At 41.1% G+C, this 20,506-nt stretch overlaps 2 protein-coding genes across 4 annotated transcripts; both read left to right on the top strand.

Annotated features, from left to right (window-relative positions):
- Positions 1–2,147, top strand: myct1b (myc target 1b). The gene is made up of 2 exons (XM_037796323.1): positions 1–184; positions 1,113–2,147. Exons 1-2 carry the CDS (start codon positions 130–132, stop codon positions 1,604–1,606), a joined length of 549 nt encoding a protein of 182 aa, XP_037652251.1. The 5' UTR covers positions 1–129; the 3' UTR covers positions 1,607–2,147.
- A 1,734-nt stretch (positions 2,148–3,881) lies between these two features.
- tulp4b (TUB like protein 4b) lies at positions 3,882–20,128 on the top strand. 3 transcript variants are annotated; one of them, XM_037746929.1, is made up of 16 exons: positions 3,882–3,968; positions 4,617–4,899; positions 7,376–7,645; positions 8,381–8,509; positions 8,656–8,817; positions 9,481–9,661; positions 9,760–9,867; positions 9,966–10,132; positions 10,958–11,182; positions 11,325–11,559; positions 12,597–12,720; positions 12,903–13,047; positions 13,228–13,303; positions 13,395–13,538; positions 13,630–17,021; positions 18,147–20,128. In XM_037746929.1, the coding sequence occupies exons 2-16, from the start codon at positions 4,882–4,884 to the stop codon at positions 18,261–18,263; spliced, it is 5,493 nt and encodes a 1,830-aa protein (XP_037602857.1). In that variant the 5' UTR covers positions 3,882–3,968; positions 4,617–4,881; the 3' UTR covers positions 18,264–20,128. The 3 variants fall into 3 exon arrangements, with proteins under 3 accessions (XP_037602857.1, XP_037602855.1, XP_037602856.1); XM_037746927.1 differs by having other exon boundaries at positions 13,210–13,303; XM_037746928.1 differs by having other exon boundaries at positions 3,905–3,968; positions 4,775–4,899; positions 13,210–13,303.
- Positions 20,129–20,506: the final 378 nt, after the last annotated feature.

Below are 20,506 nucleotides of genomic sequence, written 5' to 3'. Positions count from 1 at the left end.
AAGTTTCCTCCATACCAAACACTGTAGAGAGGGGGGGGAAAGCAAAAAGCCTGTCTTGGAAAAAGCTCAGTGTTCGTCTGTCTGCTCGGAGTCCGTGTGGAATCTAAAACACCAACTTATGGTGAAATTATGGCAAATAATGAAACACATCCCTTGTTGCAGATACTAAAATCATTTAATCAAGGTAAGTCTATTTGTTTCTTTTGAAGATCTAGGTATTATTTCCCAAAGCTACTCATAGGAGTAGCATGTTGTATTGTAAAATGCAGATGTGATAGTTCTTCAGTTGATACAAAAAGTTTTATTTTCACATAAAAATCTATCTTTCTATGGCCTACTGAAACGCACAGTTAAAACAGTTTACATGCACCACATATTTGGAACAAATTTCCAGAAAACAACGTTCAGTTCTTTTAAATCGCAGCTTAAAATCTAAAATCTGCTGCCACGGCCTTTTATTAAGTTAAATTTAGGGCTATTTATCATATCTTTGTTTGCACTGTAACATGTTTTATCATCTATTTAATCTAATTATTTGAAAATCCTGTTTATATATGTCTTGTTTTTCTTGTATGCCTTATGTTAATGCCTGCTAATGTGTTATATAAAATATTTTGAATTGCCTTGTTGGGGAAAAGTGCACATAAACTTGCCTTGAACAACTCTTCGTGAGAAGACAGGAAGCTTTTACCATTTCCAGTACTGTGTGACATCATTTCAGGACAAATGTGACAATCAAATGATAAAAAGTGGAGTTATTTTTTCAGTTTGTGCTCCAACACAATGATACTTCCTAGACAGTGAACCCACATGCAGGTATGATGTAAGATTTTATATAACATTGTCTCCAGAAATAGCAAATCAATAAAAAGAACAAAATTTCCTGAAAAAAATCTGGCACATACAGTATGAGAAGTACTTTATTCAGCTGATGCAACTGCTGCTTGTCTATGCTAATAAGATTTTATTTCTAACTTGAAACTGAAACGTCCATCTGGGGAAATAATCCTCCCCATTTTTAGAGCGATGCATCCTGCTTCACATTCTACTAAACATCCCCCGCAGTATTTCCCCTTTTCTGACACTCTGCATTGATTTCTTTTCCTTTCCAGGCGATATGATCTTAGCCTTCTGTTTATCTGTGCTTGTGGGCCTGCTGTTGGGTGCTCTGGTCTACGTTCTGCTGACCTGGGCCTCCCGGCGCAAGGCCACCGCCATGATCACCAGGCGCTCCAAAAAAAAGAGATCTGGCACTTCACAAACAGCCAATAGCAACCAGCTGGGCCTTTACAGGAGCACTTTTCTGAACGTCTACAGACAGCCCTCTCTGGAGCCAGTGGGCCCTCTGGGGAGTAAGCCCGGCGTGGAGTCCTCCACCTTTCGCCCAGTGGCCAAGAGAAGCAGGGCCGGCCTGGAGATGGGAGAGGACACTCTGATGCCTGATGCTGATGACACAGCGGCTTCGTCGGATTCAGCATCCCTTGTGCCAAACAAGAGACACTCCTTTTGGTTGGGCAACAACGGACTTAAAGGATTCTTGCCCTCACAGACTCCCCCTCCTGCATACGACAGTGTCATCCACGCCTTTGAGGAGACCTGCACTTGAATCTGTCTGCATAAATACAAGAGAAACTGAAAAAGGAGAACTTTCTGGGATTACACAGGACTTTCTGACTGTACTCTGCTCTTCAGACCATTTCTGACACTTTTCAGTCTAAAACAATAAGATGCTTCTACAACCGTCACGTCTCAGTATATTATATTATGCAACTAACGATGATTTCCATAGTCAATTAGTTTGTGTGTTATGTTCCTGGAAACTGGAACTCAATGGTGGGCCACGGGCCAAAAGACTACACCTATTTGTATTGTTTAGATGCGATCCCAAGTTACCTTAATTGAATATCCTTTTAGCTTTTACATAGTTAACCCCTTAAAACCCACCTGCTGATTGCAATTGGGCTCATTTCCAGTTATATCCAATTCATGCAATTCTAAGAATATTTAGGAACCTCAGTACGCAGAAATATTCAAATTCACCATTTTTAGTATAGGCGAAAATAACACATTTTTACTACATTCAAAAAACTGCATGGTTTTTGCTCCAAACGGCTTGTGATTATCATGAAGTGGGTATGTCTGTAAAGGGGAGAGTCGTGGGTACACAAATAACCCATTTTTATTCACATATTTTGAGGTCAGAGGTCAAGGGACCCATTTTAAAATGGTCATGCCAGTTTTTCCACACCAAAATTTTGCCTAACGTTGGAGCGTTATTTAGCCTCAATCCTTACACGCTTACATGACATGGTTGGTAGGTTTTCTAGTTTCATATGATACCCGTACCTTCACTTTAGCTTTAAAACTGAGTCCGCTACAGACTTCCCGACAAGCTAGCTTGACATGGTTGGTACCAATGGATTCCTTAGGTTTTCTTTTTTCATATGATAGTATCTCCAATATCTTCACTCTAAAATAATCGCTAGAAACATCAGGCGGGCCAAATCAAACCTTATGGCAGGCCAACTTTGGGGGCCCCACTTTGGGCAGCCCTACTCTATAGAATGTCACAGAATAATGAAAAAGGACCATCACAGATCCCAGAGCCCAAAGTAACTTCTTCAAATGTCTTATTTTATCCAAAATAAAAATATATATATTTAATTTACAATTATATAAAATAGAGACAAATGCTAACACTGGAGAAGATGTAATAAGCAAATGTTTTGCTTGAAAAATGACTCAAATGATCAGTCAATTAATTGACTAATGCAGAACATTTCATGACCCTTGACGTAGTGAAGAGAGTCTGAGGTATTTTATCACATGAAGATGAGGTAAACACTGTGTGCTAGATTATCTAATATATCACAATAAAGATTTAATGATGATTTGATTCCAGTGCTTGTGCTTTTTGTGCATAAATGGAAATCAGTTTATTTTTTAAAATGACTGAATCTAGTGTCACCATAGGTTACTTGTGAAATAGAGGAAAGTTATTAAAGGTCCCATATTGTAAAAAGTAAGATTTTCATGTCTTTTATATTATAAAGCAGGTTTAAGTGCTTTATAAATACTGTGAAAGTATTGAAGCGCTCAATATACGGAGAAATACACACAGCCCGTATTCAGAAATTGAGCGTTTGAAACAAGCCGTTAGGATTTCTGTCCATTTGTGATGTCACAAATATACAATATTTAGACCATTACACGGTTTTAAACGTAAACATTCTAAATGTGTCCCAGTTTATTTCCTGGTTGCAGTGTATGTTAATGACATCAGCTGACAGGAAGTAGACATGGACCCAAACTGCCAGGCAATGCAATTCTGTTGCATTTCCGTTACAATTCCGTTGAAATGCACTAAAACGGAGCATTTTCATACAGAGGGTAAATACAGATATATTTAAGCAGAGAGTATGAGCAATATAAAGGTTTTTTTGAACATTACAGCATGTAAACATGTTCTAGTAGAAACACAAAGTACAAGTATGAACCTAAAAATGAGCATAATATGGGACCTATAATTAATAAAACTAAGGCAGGAAGGACAGTCAGTTAGCAGCACATCCATCACATCAAGGTCTTGTGTCAAGAATGTCACTTCAAATTGCATTACAAAGATGGGGTGCGCCTTGTGCGGTTGCCATTATGGAAGAAAACCCCCTTTTTGAGGCGCAGCAATAAGTCTAGTATTGATTATAGTATTATGTGGACCAGACTCCATATCAGAATCTATTGAAATTTAATTAAACTGTGAACATTTATCTTAAATTAATCTTAGACAGGATTATTATGTGTGTTGGTGCTTTTGTTATGACTAGATGTGAAATTCGGCGTCTATTTTACGTGCTACCTGCCTCATGGCAACCCGTTTTAAAGCCACAACCCCAAAGTGCGCCAGTGGAGCAGCGACCTGGCAACACGACCGCACTGCCTCTGGATTAACGTTGTTCCAGCGGTGTCAGGTACAGTGCGTACAACTGCATTATGTCTGTCATTATAAGCCTCTTTGATTGTATTTTATTTCCCACTGTGGCTGGTACGTTTGTCTCTCCAGCATCGACTCATTCAGACTGACTGACTGCTGCATGCGGCTCCAAGACGCCTTTCAATGAGGAATTCAATTGATGTGATGTGTAATGTAGTGAGAGACCTTTACAGAGGAGATGATGGGGCTTTTTACTTCGACTTTTAGTGGATGCTGTGAATCAATTCTGCAAAGCAAGAGGCAAATTGTGTTTTTTTTTACTATTATTTGATTGAAATTTTACTATTTTATTCTTATTGTGTGCATTAGAAATAAATAAATGGTGTTTTTTTATGTAGAAATTATAATATAGGAGTTGACATCATTGCTTGGTGGTGTGGTGTTTGACGTAAAATAGCGGACAGTATCAGTACCCATGGAGACTGCGAGTGCCCTGATCTCCAATGCAGTGTTGCTGTTGCATAGAGACTGAGAGAGAAAGATGTGAATTTCAAGGTTGATGCACTGAATGATAACGTGGCTATTTTAAGCAAAGAGCCACCTCTCTATCTGTCTGTGTATCTCTCTTTTAGATTACCTTACTTGTTAAATAATTTTTTTTTTGTATTATTTCTCATTATAACAGGATTACACAACTCAGGAAGACATGGGATGGGCCACTAAACATCAAAGAGGACTCATTTCATTTAATGGGCAACTCTGAAGTGCCAGAGAGCTGTCTGATTTAAATTAGTGCAGAGCTGGACAACATCTGGCTGGATGATGCATTTTACTTCCCCATAGGTTTTATTGTAAGCACCAGGAGGAGCAGAGCAGAGCAGCCATCACCCCTTCAGTGCATCACCTGAATGGAAATATGGACACCGTCAATGGAGGGATTTTAACTCAACATGTCCAGGAACTATGAGGTATGTTGAACTGCTTTCATATCAGAATTTCCAAGGTTATTATTCAGCCATTTTATGAGATATTATCACATATTATGCAATCTACTCGCAAGTGAGCCAGTCAGTGTAAACTCATTCTGTGCAGCCAAACATTATTCTTGATTTTAAATCATAGAGGAGATCCCAAAGTGTTCAGAGATACCAAATAAGTCAGACTAATATTTGTGAAATGTGTATACACGTGATGCGCAAGACATGAATGCTATGTTTTTTTACTCATGTAAATATAATGTAGCTTCAACTAAGAGATGAAACAAGAAGATAGATAATAGACAATACTGTCAGACATTGAAATAAGATGAGTTTAACAAGAAATAAAATGGGAAATTTATCTCTTTCTACTTCAAAACATTTTCTTTTTAGTCCAGTGTCAGTAGATTGGACAAGATTGGAAATTGGAAACACAGTCTGAGCTATAAATAACATCAAATGAACAGACAGCAGTGGGTGAAACAGTATTTCAACAGGCACTAAAAACAGGAAAAATCTGCCTTAAAGGTGCAGTGTGTAGGATTTGACGGCATCTAGCGGTGAGGTTAAAGATTGCAACCAACTGAAACTTTTCCCATGTGCGAAGCGTGTAGGAGAACTACGGTAGCCGATGCAAAAAGCGAAAATGTGAATGTCCCTATCTAGAGTAATGGTTTGGTTTGTCCGTTGTACCATAAAAACATGGTGGCCGGCTCCATGAAGAGGTCCCGCTCCGAAATCTTTATACACTAAAGAAAACATACGTAAGGGATAATGTACAGCGAGCCGGTCATTGTTGTGAAATAAACCCAGACACGGTGATGCACTTGCATCGCCCTGAAGGGGTTTATTTCACAACAATGACCGGCTTGCTGTACATTATCCCGCTTATTACATGGCTACTTACTTAAGAAATCAGTAATATGACACCAAAAAGGTCCACCGGAGTCTGAGTTCAGAACTGTGCCCATAGCAACGGCCTGTTATACATAGCAACGGTCTGCTATAAAGAAATAACAGACCGAAGAACGCTGTGATTGACCAATCAGAATCGAGTATTCAACAAAGTTGTGTAATAGTTATATTCCATCTCTGCCAATAGATCTCCCTAAAGTACACACTGTTCCTTTAAAATAGACTTTACAGGATGTTTATATAATAGTTTTGTGAATCTGTACAAATAGAGGACAGACTGTAGTGATGATGTCATCTAGAGATGAATCCTGGAGCCGCTCCACAGACAGTGAATAATAGAACAACAGCTACAACACTTTGAGCAGCAGCCATGGTGATTTTACTGGTATAAGGGCACATTTAGTGATTCACTGTAGCAAACTCTCTTCACTCAAAGGATGGAGTATCTCAAACATTGTTTCAGTCACTAATCAGATGCCTGTGAACTCGCTCAGTAAGGTATCTGATTACATGTACTGTAGGTATTGCCTATAAGTTATTGGTGGATGCAACTTTTCACCTCTTAGGCAGCATAATTTTAATGTTAAACCCAACCTTCCTGCTCTTCACATCAGATTACTCATCCATCTTGATGATCCCTGTCTTGGTAACCAGAAACAGCTCACCACGAGGTCCATTTAGCGGCTGTTCTGGACCTTTCGATCGTATCACAGTTTGCCCAGTTGACATGGAATTGTAGATATTGAAATTGTTCTGAGCACGTTAAGGACTTCTCATCTGTGTTGGCTTAAAAATTGTGATTAAAAGTTCATTCTTGAGCTTGGAGATGTGTAATTGACAGTATAATCTCACCACAAGGTCCTGGCTTTTGATCGTATCTTCCTCAGCAGATGGAGTTACTACAAGGTCCAAAGAAGTGAGACTGTTTCCAAGGTCAAGATTTAACTTTCAATCCCATCTATTTAATGTTCTCTATTTAACCTTCTCGTAAAGCTTTTTCCCATAGGGCTGCGCCCTCAATTAGTCAACTAATTGGTTGTTTTGGTCTTGGTCGACTTACTACGGTCGCAAGAGGTCACTGTCGTGTTCTTTTACATCTTCTTAATCAGTGATCTACCATGTGAAAAGATGATAAAACCTAATACTGGGTGTAGTAGGCCCCTAGTGACCCATCTATGGTGCTTACAGCGACTGATAAGGCCCATTTAATGGCTCGATAACAGAGAGGAGGAGGGCGGGGAAGGCCAGGCAACTGCAGATCAGATGAGGAAAGTAGTGTGTAGATGGGTGGGGCAGTCAGGTGATGGGTAAAGTCTGAGGACATCTGATGGATGGAGACTGGCAATGAAGGTGCCTGGGGAATAGTGGATGTGGCTGCTCTTGCTGAGCATTTCCACAGCCAGCAGTGCACATCCCAAAATGTCCTGAACTTCCAGTAATCTTAGTACACAAGATTGAGACAAACTGATAACGTACATTGAATCTAGTTTTATAATAAGGCCCAAAAAGTTCTATCTTTAAACGTGCCTCTTCCTCTGCTTCACCCCCCCAGCCTGGTCACTCAGTAGGGATGTTGGCTGCCGTGGAACATGGTCCCATCCTCTGCAGCGACTCCAACATCCTCTGCCTCTCGTGGAAAGGCCGGGTCCCCAAGAGTGAAAAGGACAAGCCTGTGTGCCGTAGGCGGTACTACGAAGAGGGCTGGCTTGCCACGGGGAACGGAAGAGGAGTTGTTGGGGTGACGTTTACATCGAGTCACTGCAGGAGGGACCGAAGCACGCCTCAGAGAATCAACTTTAATCTGCGAGGACACAACAGCGAGGTCTGGTCTTGACTTATCGTCATCACTGTCTTTTTTTTGCAATACGTTTTTAACACTTTGAAAGACTATTTTAACAAAACTGACATGTATGTTTATCTAACCCATCCTTACAGAATCCCCTGTCCTGATCTTAACATCAATGTGTATTGTCTTTGACGATAAGACCAAATGTCTCCATGAGGAAATTTAATTGTGCTAAGATATTTGCATATAAATAACCATAAGGCAAATAGAGGTAAAATAGAAATGCAGCCAACAATTACAACTCTTAAATGTATATAGAAAAGTAGAAAAATAATAGAAAGTATGTAATAATCTAGAACTAAATAGCACATGAACATAAGAAGACCAAAAATATTCATACAATATTAAAATGTAGTATAGAAAATATTAGACATATGCCATAAAAAATGTTTATTGAGTTCCGTTGTATGGGATATAAATCAGATGAGAAAAAGATATGTAAAAGAAAATTACTAATTTCAGAGCATGTAGATGTAATAAGTTTTGTAAAATAAATTTTTTAGCTCATCAAATACATCCAATATAGAGATTCAGATAACATCAGCATTATGTCTGTATTTTCCCCGACTTTCCTTCCAGCTGCAGCTGGACTTTGAGGTCACATTCAGCCTAAAAAGCCTTTTTTTAGCATTGTTCTCACCCTCTATATTAATCATGAATGTTCCTCTGTGCAGAAAGCCAAAAAAGACAGTGTTTTGGGGCTTTTTGCAGGTTGTCTTGGTGCGCTGGAATGAACCCTTTCAGAAGCTGGCCACCTGCGATATGGAGGGAGGGATTTTTGTGTGGATCCAGTATGAAGGAAGATGGTCGGTAGAGTTAGTGAACGACCGAGGAGCCCAGGTAGAACAACTCTTTTCTTCTGGTCACATTCACATATGATGTAATGCACTTGATGACACAAAAAACTACCTCATAAAAGACTCAGACTTGTGTATTTTGATGACAGTGTCCTGTATACATACACAAATATAATTTCTTCCCTCCAGGTGAGTGACTTCACTTGGTCACATGATGGCACTCAAGCCCTCATCGCGTACCGGGATGGCTTTGTGTTGGTTGGCTCGGTCAGCGGACAAAGACACTGGTCCTCCGAGATCAACCTGGAGAGTCAAATCACCTGTGGCATCTGGACGCCTGATGATCAACAGGTACACGTTATCTGGTTGAAGTTATATCAATGATTTTTTAATATATTTTAATCTTTACGTTCGTTGTAAAATATAAAAAAATATATCTTTAAAGGTGCTATTAATAACATTGATAACATTCAGCCACTAGATGTCACATTCTCCCTCCCTGTTTCATTGCATTTACTTCACAACAAGTTGTTGCCAGGCACTTATCATCAATCTCAGACGTTTATCAGTTTTTTCCACACTAACTAACGACCCAGAGATACTACGTGATACCAACGTCATTATACTATTGGATCACAAGTCTTGTTAGAAGTGGGAGCCAACCATCAGATATCTTCCACAGAGATAAACAAAACATTCTTTTTGGACCCGCCAAATTTTTTTTAAATGATTAAGTCACAATAAAAAAACATACTTTTATGCCTTTCTAAAGGCTCTGTGGATGTTTTTTTGTTTTTTTTAAATGCGTCTGCATAAAAATGTTATCAATAAGACCTTTAAAAAGAACAATTACGTGTGGGATGAGATGATTTCAGCTTTGAATGCCTCAAATACAAGATGAAACAACTTATATAATAGGCTTTTTTTTGCAGCACTCTCCGGCCTTGTACTTGATGCTCCAGAGCATTTTCATCATGACCATCTATTCAAGTTTAATGTACAATGCCCCCTCAGGTCTTGTTTGGCACAGCAGACGGTCAGGTGATAGTGATGGACTGTCACGGACGAATGCTCGCCCACGTCCTGCTGCACGAGTCTGATGGGATCGTGAGCATGTCCTGGAACTGCCCCGATTTCCTGGTTGAGGACAGCACAGAGAGCGACACAGACTCTGATGACAATGTTCTGCCTTTAGGTACAAACACATCCCACCACCCACTTCTCATATGACAACTTGTTACCTCGTGTTGGCTGCGGAAAGCTAATGTTCTTACTTTTCTTTGTTCTTCCAAGTGCGGAGAGTGAAGCCATTGTTGACAGTCACCTTCTTATCGGGAGATATCAGTTTAATGAACAACTATGACGATCTCTCTCCTTCTGTAATTCGCTCAGGGCTGAAAGGTATAAAAATCCATGTTTCACTGTGACATTTACAAACATGCCTATAAATCGTGTTGATCATATGACCCCCAAGGTTTTTGTGCTCCTTCACTCCACAGATGTTGAGGCCCAGTGGTGCTCCCAGGGAGACCTCCTGGCTGTGGCCGGCATGGAGAGACACGGGCTTCCTGTCGACTCGTCCTGCTCGTCCATCATGAGGAACGCCCTGGTTAAGTTTTATAATGTCCAAGGAGAGCACATCTACACTTTGGAAACACCGGCACAGGTTAGTCCTGCATACAATGAGGGATATAGTAGATGTCTAGGTAAGTCAAGTAGATATTGCTACAGTAAAACCTACGAAGTAAGGTGCAGAATTGGTGCTGAATATATATAGTAAGCCTATTCAGTTGGCGGCCCTAGGGTCAAATCCGGCCCTTCGATCATTTATAAATATGAAAAAAATATTTTTTTATTTATTCCTGTTCATCAATATTGCAACTCATGATATTGACTCTGTTACGGACTGCGTTTTTATTAAATAACCTGCTAACATTCAACCTGCTAACAAGTTTATGGATGTTTACATTGTTTGATTATCAAGATAATCATTTTATTAGTAGGCTAATTAGTCCATTCATTAGTTATGTCTTGTTAAGCACAGAAATACTTACTGTATTTTGTTGAAAGGTTTTGACCCAGGCTGTTTAAGCAGAGAAGCAGAGGGAATTTAGGAGAGTCAAACTGAATAAAGGAAGATTTTAAATGCAACATTGTGCTTATTAAAACAATAATCTACTAATATTAAAAAATATATATTGTTTTCGCGTTTAAATTCCTAGCTTTGCAGATCAGACATAGGAAATGTAAATGTCCGGCACCTTGGCACCTCACTGTCTTTCAAATCTGGACCTTCTAAAAAAAAGTAATTGAATAGGCCTGATATATAATATGAGCTATGCACTATTGTTATTTTAAGGGTCTGAAGTGCTAAAAAACAGACAGGCCTGGAAAGATTAGCAGGTGAATCAGTAATATAAGAGATGTGATGAATAGATGCAATAAAACTGACTACTGTAGGAATTCTTTTATTGTGAACCTTGTTTTTCAGAGACCCATCACCACCATCTGTTGGGGTCACAGAGACTCTCGTCTGTTCCTTGCATGTGGACCAGCACTTTATGTGGTGCGTGTGGAACACAGGGTGGCCAGCCTCCAACTTCTATGCCAGCAGGGCATCGCCAGCGCCCTGCGAGAGGAGAAAGACGTGGGGAAACTGAACATGCCCTCGATTCTCTGCTCTTACGTCACCACTGCTTTTATACCCACCATCAAGGTGCGTTGATCCCTGATTCATAAGTACTGTACAGTAACAGTCATAGACAGCTTCTTACCGACTTTGTTGATAATGCAAAACTGCTGACTGTTTTCATTTGAGTGTCCAGAAATCCTACAGCCCTTTCCTCTCTTTGTTCTAGCCCCCAATCCCTGACCCCAACAACATCCGGGACTTTGTCAGCTATCCCACAGCTGGGAACGAGAGGCTCCACTGCACCATGAAGCGAGCTGAGGACAGCCCCGAGACAGGCGGGCCCTGCTACACGCTCTACCTAGAGTATTTAGGAGGACTGGTGCCCATTCTCAAAGGAAGGCGCATCAGTAAACTCCGGCCCGAGTTTGTCATTATGGATCCAAAAATGGACAACAAAACAGGTGGGCTTACACCTTACAGGGGCTTGTACAGTGAAAAGTGTCCACAGTGCGGTCTGTACATTATCCTGAGTTTTAATCACAAACGAAACATTACCTACACCTATATTGGAGTGATGGCACAAGTTTCAGAGGCTTATATCTCAAGACCACAGCTCCTAAAAGCTAAAACTATGTGTGGCTAGCACTAGAGGTGGTTGAGAATTATTATTATTAATTTTTTTACAATTTTTTACCTCGAAATTTGACTAATTAACATGGACTATCTTGTTTGTTTAATCTGTAGACAAACAGATATTTTATAAATATTACAAGTCATGGTTTTATATGGCATTCTGCCATTAGTTCTGCTGGAACAATTTCTTGGCCAGTGACTTTCTGGTGTTGTCATGACAACAAGAGAGGAATTTCAATATATAAATACTCATACATATAAAATAGTTTGGGCATATATTTGACAGACAGCACACAGGAGTATATATGTATTTTTTTTTTTTATTTCAGTGTGTATTTAACAGAGCCAGGCTAGCTGTTTCCTCCCCCCCATCTAACTATAGGCAAGAAAGAGACTTAGCATATTTCCAAAATGTTCTTTAAAAGAGGTGAAATTAATTATGAACTTTTAAAATACTGATGAATGAAGCAAAACATACTTAAGAGAAAACCAGTACACTTGAGACACTCCTAATGGTAGCAGACCTAACCAAAAGGTCAAAGGTCAAATCTTGTTCTGTGTCATCTTGAAATGAAATCTGAAGCTGGGTCATATTTATTTAAACTTGTGCTCCATTTTAAAATAACTGCAGTGTGCTCATCATTCACCTTGAGTAAGAACAAACACAGACTACTGCTCTTCTCTGATGTAACATGGTCTGAGGCTTGATACAGGAATAGCCCGTACCATGACCTGGCTGCACTACGGTCACATTTAACCTGAGATCCCACCAAACATTTACTTGATTTTAATTATGTTCTTCCGCAGCGGTAGTTTAAAGTTAATATGTATGAGAACATCTTCTGTTCTGTGTTTGTTTTTCCAGAGGAGGTGTGTGTGAATCCCATGATCTCATACACTGACAGCTGTAACTGCTCCGACTCCAGTGACATTGAGTTGAGCGATGAGTGGGTCGGGAAGAAGTCACCAAAGTTATCCCGAGGAAACAGGTCAGGAATTACATAAATTAACTCTTTTATTTACACAGGCCTGAGCCACAGAGTGCTTGCAGATGTTTTAATAGCATTTGTTTTCACCGTGCTGGCTGACTTCATGACTGTATTATTAAATCGAAAAATGTCATATTTCAAAGGAAAAGATAATTGAAGAATGTACACTCTTTGTCTCAAAGGTTGAACATGGAATCGAGAAAATCTCCCAAACTTTCACGCTCCAATCAGGAAGGCCAACGGTCGCCACGGTTACCAACAAAGAAACCTCCGATTCGGTCTCCCAGTCTGACACGTCGAGAGTTTTCTATGGACGGGATCACAGAGGTATGAATCTGCATCATCCGCTAATGATACTGTAATACCTGCATTAGTATTATAAGTAATAATTATTTTCCCACCTAAAATATTTCTCTATTTGTTACTTTAAAATACATACTGTTTCTCTCTCTTACTACCTGATATATATTCATTTCTTCTGCTTCAAAGCACAACTACCTTGCTCAGGTCACATCCAACATTTGGGGGACGAAATTCAAAATTGTCGGACTTGCTTCTTTTCTCCCCGCCAATCTTGGTGCAGGTAAATATCACAAAAGCCACACATACTGTACATATCACGGTAACCATTCTGTTGAATTTTACAGTCACTGTGACTTTCTTCTATGTTTCAGTCATCTATAAGACGAGTTTGCTTCATCTGCAACCGAGACAGATGACGATCTACCTTCCAGAAGTGCGAAAGATTTCTCATGACTTTATGAGCCTGCCTGTGTTCAACCCCAATGTGTTCAGTGAGGACGAGGATGACTTACCAGGTGTGAATGAATATTAAGCATTTATTTTCAATGCATCTGACTTTATTTTTTATATGTCGCTTACACATTTCTCCTTTGTGTTTTTATAAAGTGATGGGGCCGTCTGGAGTGGCAGGAGAAAATCCTTCATGCACAGTCAACATTCCCATTGCTCCCATCCACAGCCCAGCTCAGGCGATGTCTCCAACTCAGAGTATCGGCCTGGTTCAGTCTCTTCTGGCCAATCAGAACATTCAGCTCGATGTCCTGACCAACCCCACAGCCACTGCAGCAGCTGCAGCTGCAGCGGCAGCAGCTTCTGCCCCTGCTACGGATCACGGGCAGGATGCAGTTCCAACGCCGTACCCAGTGCCGTCTAGATACTCAAACCCTGGTCAAGTGATCTTCAACGGGCTGGAGATGGGTCCTCTTCTTCCTGGTACTCTTCCTCCCCCACCTCCACCTCACCATCTCCCACCACAGCCTCACCCGCAGCGCTCTCACTCGCAGCAGCCTCGCCAGCTGCCGTCCAAACAGTCGCAACAAATGCAGACGCAGCAGCAGAAAATGCATCATCATCAACAACAGCAGCAGCAGCCGCAGCAGCAGCAACACCACCATCAGACCCAAACACAGCAGCAGCAACAATTACAGCAGCACCACCAATTACAGCAGCACCAACAGCAACAATTACAGCAGCAGCAATTACAACAGCAACAGCTGCAGCAGCAACATCAGCAGCTACAGCAGCAACAGCAACAGCTGCAGCAACTGCAGACGCTGCATCAACAGCAGCAGCAACAACACCAGGTTCAGCAACAACAGATACAACAAAATCCGACGCACCAACAACTTCACCACCAACAACAAATCCAGCTGCAGCAGCAACAGATGCAGCAGCAGCACGAACAGATGCAGCAGCAGCAGCAGCAGATGCAGGCGCAGCAGCAGCAGATCCGACAGCAGATCCAGGAGATGAGGCAGCAGCAGCAGCAGCTCCAGCAGCAGCACCAGCAGATCCAGCAACAGCATCAACAGATGCAGAGGCAGCATCAGCAGATGCAGCAGCAGCTGAAGATGCAGATGACGCTGCCCCCTCCTCCGTCTGGCTATCCGACCATTTCATTGCACCAGATTCATCTTCTGCCTCCTCCTCCTACCGGCGAGCCTGGGTTCAGGGGGGAGCACAGTCACACTCTTAAGCCAAGTCTGCCGCGGACTTTACCTCCCTTCATTGACATGGATGGATCTTTGGAGGTTCAGCTGAGGAAGGTGAATCCTCCTCCTCCATACCCGGGCACTGTGGTGTCTGTAGCGACGGCTACAGCCGTTGCCATGCCTCAAACTCTTGTCACAAACTGTGACAGCCCAAGTGTCCTGGCGCCAGACCCCTGCCTCAAGAAGGATGAGTTTTTGCTTCACCCTCTCACTTTGCAGTACCCAACACCTCTGGGGTATGAAAGGATCACGACCTTTGACAGCAGTGGCAACGTGGAGGAGGTCTGTCGGCCACGCAGGCGCCTTGTTCGCAACCAAAATGCGTACACTGTCCACGGCATCGGAGGCTCGGCCACGCTCAAAGTCACCTCCTCTGAGAATAAAAAAATTCAACTTCCCTACAGCTCAGCAACATTGAGTCGTCTCTCTGTCCCTCGATACTCAATACCAAGTGGAGACCCTCCTCCTTACCCTGATCCAGCCAATCAAGTAACTGCGACACTTCCTCCTCCCCAGAGGACTGATAGCAGTCTGATTCACGCCACTCTCCGCCGTGACCGCAGGGACGTGGGACTTAAAGTGCCACAGATGATGGAGAGCTCGAGAACCCTCCCCACCAAGGCGAAAATGAACAGTGCACTAGCACTAACCTACCAGCAGAGGGTGCCCACTGCATTGTACACATGCACACAGTGCAGCAGCAACAGCAGCAGCACCAGCGTCAGTGTCAGTGGTGGTGGTGGTGGAACTATGAGCAGTGGCATCGCAGGTGGCACGGTGGTGAGGCAGGACTTCCCACCGGGTAAGGGAGCACATCACAGCACCATTATCGTGCACTCTAAAAGCACCTCACCCATGACCTCTCAGTCATCATACAGTCTGCTGAGTGCTGTTGATAACAGCAGGGACAGAACGGTGTATGTGAACTCGGCCTTTACTGAAGATGAGACTTTAAATCAACAGTGCCACCTCGAAAAGTCTGTACGCCAGCTGACTCTCGGCGATGTCAGTTTGACGGTTAAACGCCCTCCGCCTTACCAGTGGGACACCTCCACCACAGAGGAGTTCTGGCTCACTCCAGAACAAACAATGTTAGGTCCTCCACCAGCTCCTCATAAACCGCCTCCGCTCATCATTGGTCAGGCTCAGCACTTGGACATGTCTCGGCTACCGTTTGTTCTCACCACTAAACCTCCAACCAGTCAGACCACGAGCACGCTTACTTTCCCGTCAGGTTACCAGATATCTCTCTCGCCTTTTCCTCCGGGTGTGGGTCACGGTGGTCCTCCGCTCCAGACCTTACAGAACCCTCCGTCACACTCTCCGAATGAAGTGGTTGGTTCGGTCCCTTTTTCTCAGCAGGAACCCAACTTGGTGTTGCCACCAGGCTATCCTCCGAGTCTCGCTAACTTGGCCTGCTGCCCTCTCCCTCCGATGTATCCAGGAGCCAGCTCATGCGCCGGGCTTCAGCTGCACCCTGTCAACCTTCACCCCTGGAACCCTTACCCCTGCCCGCCTCCCATGCAAGACCCTCCAGCACCTCCCCTCCCCACCAAAACTCATCAGATCTTAGAGAAGCCCATTCTCTCCCCACCTCCTCCTACTGGGCCACCCCCGCCACCACCTCTCCCACCTCCTCCTCCACCTACTGAGCTACCACCATCCAAAATCTCCACAGAGGATCTAGCAGAGTCTGCGAACAACTTCCTAGAGCCATCATCCCTGAATGAAAGCCCCGTGCCGCAGGAGTCGGATCGCTTCAACAAGAAGAGCCGCAAAAGGCTGGACAGCAGAGCCGAGGAAGCCAACATGTCCTCTGTCTCTGAGGGCAAATCTAGAAAAGACGGGCGTGCGCTCTCTGACTTCAACACTCTCATTTCCAGCCCGAGGCTTGGCAGCAGAGAGAAGAAGAAGCCCAAGGGTCAGAGAGAGCAGCTCAATAAAACCAAGAAGATGAGCCGGACCACCAATGAGTTCCAGGATAGCTCAGAAAGCGAGCCAGAGCTGTTTATTAGCGGCGATGAGCTCATGAACCAGAACCAGAGCAGTAAGAAGAGCTGGAAGAACAAGCGCAGCATGCGTATGGCGAGCGAGCTGGAGGAGATAAAGTGCCGCAAAGCAAATGAGAGAGAGGACCGTAGTTTGGGAAGCCAAGGATTTGTCTATGTTATGGCCAATAAACAACCGTTGTGGAACGAAGCCACCCAGGTCTACCAGCTGGATTTTGGAGGACGAGTCACCCAAGAGTCAGCAAAGAATTTTCAAATTGAACTGGATGGTAGACAGGTAACGAGATAAGAAACCCTACAGAATGTAGAGCTGATCAGTCAATTGTAGGGCTGCCCCCTCTTAGTCGATTAGTCGACTTATCGTTTGTTTTGGTCTCAGTCGACTAAGATTTCTTTAGTCGATTGGTCGTTTTTTCTGCTTTTTTCATGCACTTTTTTCAATGACTTATTTATAAGAAACGTATAAGCACATATCTGGTAAAGATTTAAAGTGGTGCTTTTGTGTGATTCTTTGTGGAGAAACTCAGTTTCACAGATCTGTCGATTAAATCAACTAATCGATTAGTCGACAAAATTGGATGAGTGTTAGTAGACTGCGAATTTCTTTGGTCAAGAACGGTTCTAGTCAATTGCACTTTTAGTTGATTGACAGAAATGTTTTAAACATAAATGCCAAATGTTAATTGGTTTCAGCTTTTCAAATATGCTTTTCTTTTTCTTATTTGAAAATAATCTGATTATTATTGAGTTTTGGACTGTTTGGTTAGACAAAACAAGCAATTTAATTACCTCGCATTTGCTCTGGAATTTTTTTTGTTGCATTTTTTCAGTATTTTCTAACATCCTAGAAAACACAAGAAAATCACTGGCTGTTTAAAGAGGACCTATTATGCTTTTGTGCTTTTTCCCTTTCCTTTAGTGTGTAATGTAGTTTTTTGTGCATGTAAAAGATCTGCAAAGTTACAAAGCCAAAGGGAGTTACTCTCCCCCACCGTAACCCTGCTCCTGAACTGCCTGAAACACCTTGATTGAAGTCCTGCCTTTTCTTCCATAACGTGGTGATGTCACCAAGTAACACAGTTGCACAATACCTGCTTAGTGGCTAGTTTGGCACACCTTCAAACAAAGCTAGAGCTGGAGCTGAGTGAAGAGTTTGACCAATCACAACATGGGCCAGTATGAGAAAAATAAAGCGTTTTTTGAACATTAAAGCATGTAAACATGTTCTAGTAGAAACCCAAAATATAAGTATGCACCTGAAAATTTACATAACAGATCCTCTTTAATCATTAATGCCAATAATCATTAGTTGAAGCCGTAGATGAATCAATAAAAAAACAATTGTTGATGTAGGTTAACTCAAAGCTTTCTGAAATCTCTTCCTCTTTTCTGTCTTTCTTAGGTGATGCAGTTTGGGCGAATTGATGGAAATGGCTATATCTTGGATTTCCAGTATCCTTTTTCAGCAGTGCAGGCATTTGCTGTTGCCTTGGCCAACGTGACTCAGAGGCTGAAGTGAAAAAGGTTTTGTGTTGTTGTCGACTGATTCAAAAGAAAGCCACAATGGTTGGTCTAGCAACCCGATGTGTGCTGCTAACGCTGGGAAAATGTCAGTGTTGTGGTGGTTCTTTTTAATATACGAGTTGGTCTTGCACATGCAGACGATTTACAATCAGTCTGTTGAAGGCAACGTCGGTCTAGGTCAGTGGTCACGGAGAATACACTCCATCACTTCTAGTTCATATGTCGAATGTACTCCAGCTGATTTTATTTATTATTCAAATGTTATTTAGTGAAGTAAAAAATGTCAACCTTCCCTGGATGAACAAAAGGTTAAGTGATGTTGGAATGGATTTTAAAAGCAGTGTGGAGGTTTAGTACCACGTGTGGTGCCAAAGACATCTTTAGACATCCTCCCTCTCTTAAAATGATGGCTAATTCAATGTATTTCAAATTAATAAATATTTTATTTATGTTTGTGATGTTAATAGAAAATATACGCAGCAAATTTGTTAGGCATTCAAAATTGCAAATACATTTTTCACGAAGCCATACCATATCTGCACTATTTTAAGTCAGTTTTAAGTAATTAAGTAAATAAATTATACGCTTTTATTATGAATATCAAACTGATTGTTATTGTTTTTTTCCGATACCTTTATTTGTATATTTATTCATCCCATTTGTTCAAGGCAGTGATTTGATTTTTAGTCTGTTTTGTTTGCTAAAAGTCTACATTATGTTCAAATTGCTGAACATGCAATAGAAGAATATATTGATTCTGCAACTGCAACGTGAAGAGTTGACCACAGTTTATCATAGTTTGTATATTTTCTATTCATGATACTTCTATGAAGTGGTGCAATGAACATAGTAAACCATATTCTTTTGGCCACAATACTGTACATTCAGTCAGAGCCGTTATGATCTGACAATGTACTCTTCATTTTTTTTTTCATGTGTAAATTTTCATGTTACTTTTCATTTCCAAACCTCCCCTCTACAATTGTGAGTGATATTTCAATAGCCTAATAAGTTTATTTGTGCCAAATAGTCCAATGCAATTTGGCTGAAAGTACAGTAAGTTAGTGGCGAAGATGGTTTAAAATCTCCACAAACAAAAATGTGAGTAAAAACCGAGATCCTCTCTGAGAATCTCAGACGTGGTTGGCTCTGTGTTGTTTTCATTGGGTGTTTATGACGCTGCTACATCAGTAGTTTGCCTCGTTGGAAACCAGTGCTGCTTTAGATAGATAGAGCTTGTGTGCAATAACGCTACCTACATAGAACTGATGTTGTACTTGCAAAAGAAAATACAATGCTGCTTGCACTGTGTATTTAGTAAATGACTTAACATCATTATATGCTTAGACAATTGTGCTTTTATGTTGCTAAGTTTAGTAATTTTGTACTTCACCTTTTGCTTTAACATGGTACCAAGAGTTTTTTGATGTTACACAAAAAAGAACGAGAACAATACAATTGCAAAGGTATTAAATACAACATATTCATAAGTTGTTAATGTTAGTAGGAGTGAGAGTCATGTAGATTTGGTGCTAATGTATAAAGAAAAACAAATGTGAAAATGTCTGGACATTTGTCATTTGCTAAAAGAAGGTTATTTTAAAGTATATGAGGAAAGTATTTTGAGAGAGGCTACAGAGAGTTTTCATTTTAGAGCTTTTCATTTAATGCTGCTTCAGAGACTTCAGCGACAGTGTGTGTCAGTTATCAGCAATACTGCCTAATGAATAGTTGGTTGCCTGATTTTTTTTTTCTCTCTTATTTTGTGAAGGAAACAAATATGATGTGACCATAGGTTTACATGGACCTATAGGCTGGCCAAAATGTAAAATACAATAAAAATACATTGTTCCAAATGTTTTTGTTGTTATGTTTCATTTACAGTTTAACTCTTTCACTCTCTGATCAGAACTGTAGTTCTGCAAAAAAAGAAAAAAAAGTGGCAAATTGATTGTGATTTATTATTTATTAAGTATTACATAATTTAGGAATCTTTATGCATAAATTGTAGAAAATATCTCTAATATTTATAATAATTTTCTTTTCTTTGTTTTGTTTAATTATATAAAATTAAATGCAAATTTAGTCATATCTATAAATCATATTGTAATATATATTTAATTTTATATTAATATTATTTTCTTTCATTACATATTAATATTATTTAGCTATCGTGGTGGTCTAGAGTCGTGATTTCTTTTTTTGGTAACACATGTAATAACTAAATGATTATTGTTA

The sequence above is a fragment of the Sebastes umbrosus genome, chromosome 16, assembly GCF_015220745.1.
Source record: "Sebastes umbrosus isolate fSebUmb1 chromosome 16, fSebUmb1.pri, whole genome shotgun sequence".
NCBI classification, from domain to species: domain Eukaryota; kingdom Metazoa; phylum Chordata; class Actinopteri; order Perciformes; family Sebastidae; genus Sebastes; species Sebastes umbrosus.
Note: the sequence above shows the minus strand (reverse complement) of the source record. Positions and strands in the feature narration are given on the sequence as shown.

Coding starts and splice junctions, on each gene's coding strand:
- tulp4b (XM_037746927.1), top strand. Junction 7,646..8,380: donor TGCGAGGACACAACAGCGAG/GTCTGGTCTTGA, acceptor GGCTTTTTGCAG/GTTGTCTTGGTGCGCTGGAA. Junction 8,510..8,655: donor TGAACGACCGAGGAGCCCAG/GTAGAACAACTC, acceptor TCTTCCCTCCAG/GTGAGTGACTTCACTTGGTC.
- myct1b (XM_037796323.1), top strand. CDS start 130: ATGGCAAATAATGAAACACATCCCTTGTTGCAGATACTAAAATCATTT. Junction 185..1,112: donor ACTAAAATCATTTAATCAAG/GTAAGTCTATTT, acceptor TTTCCTTTCCAG/GCGATATGATCTTAGCCTTC.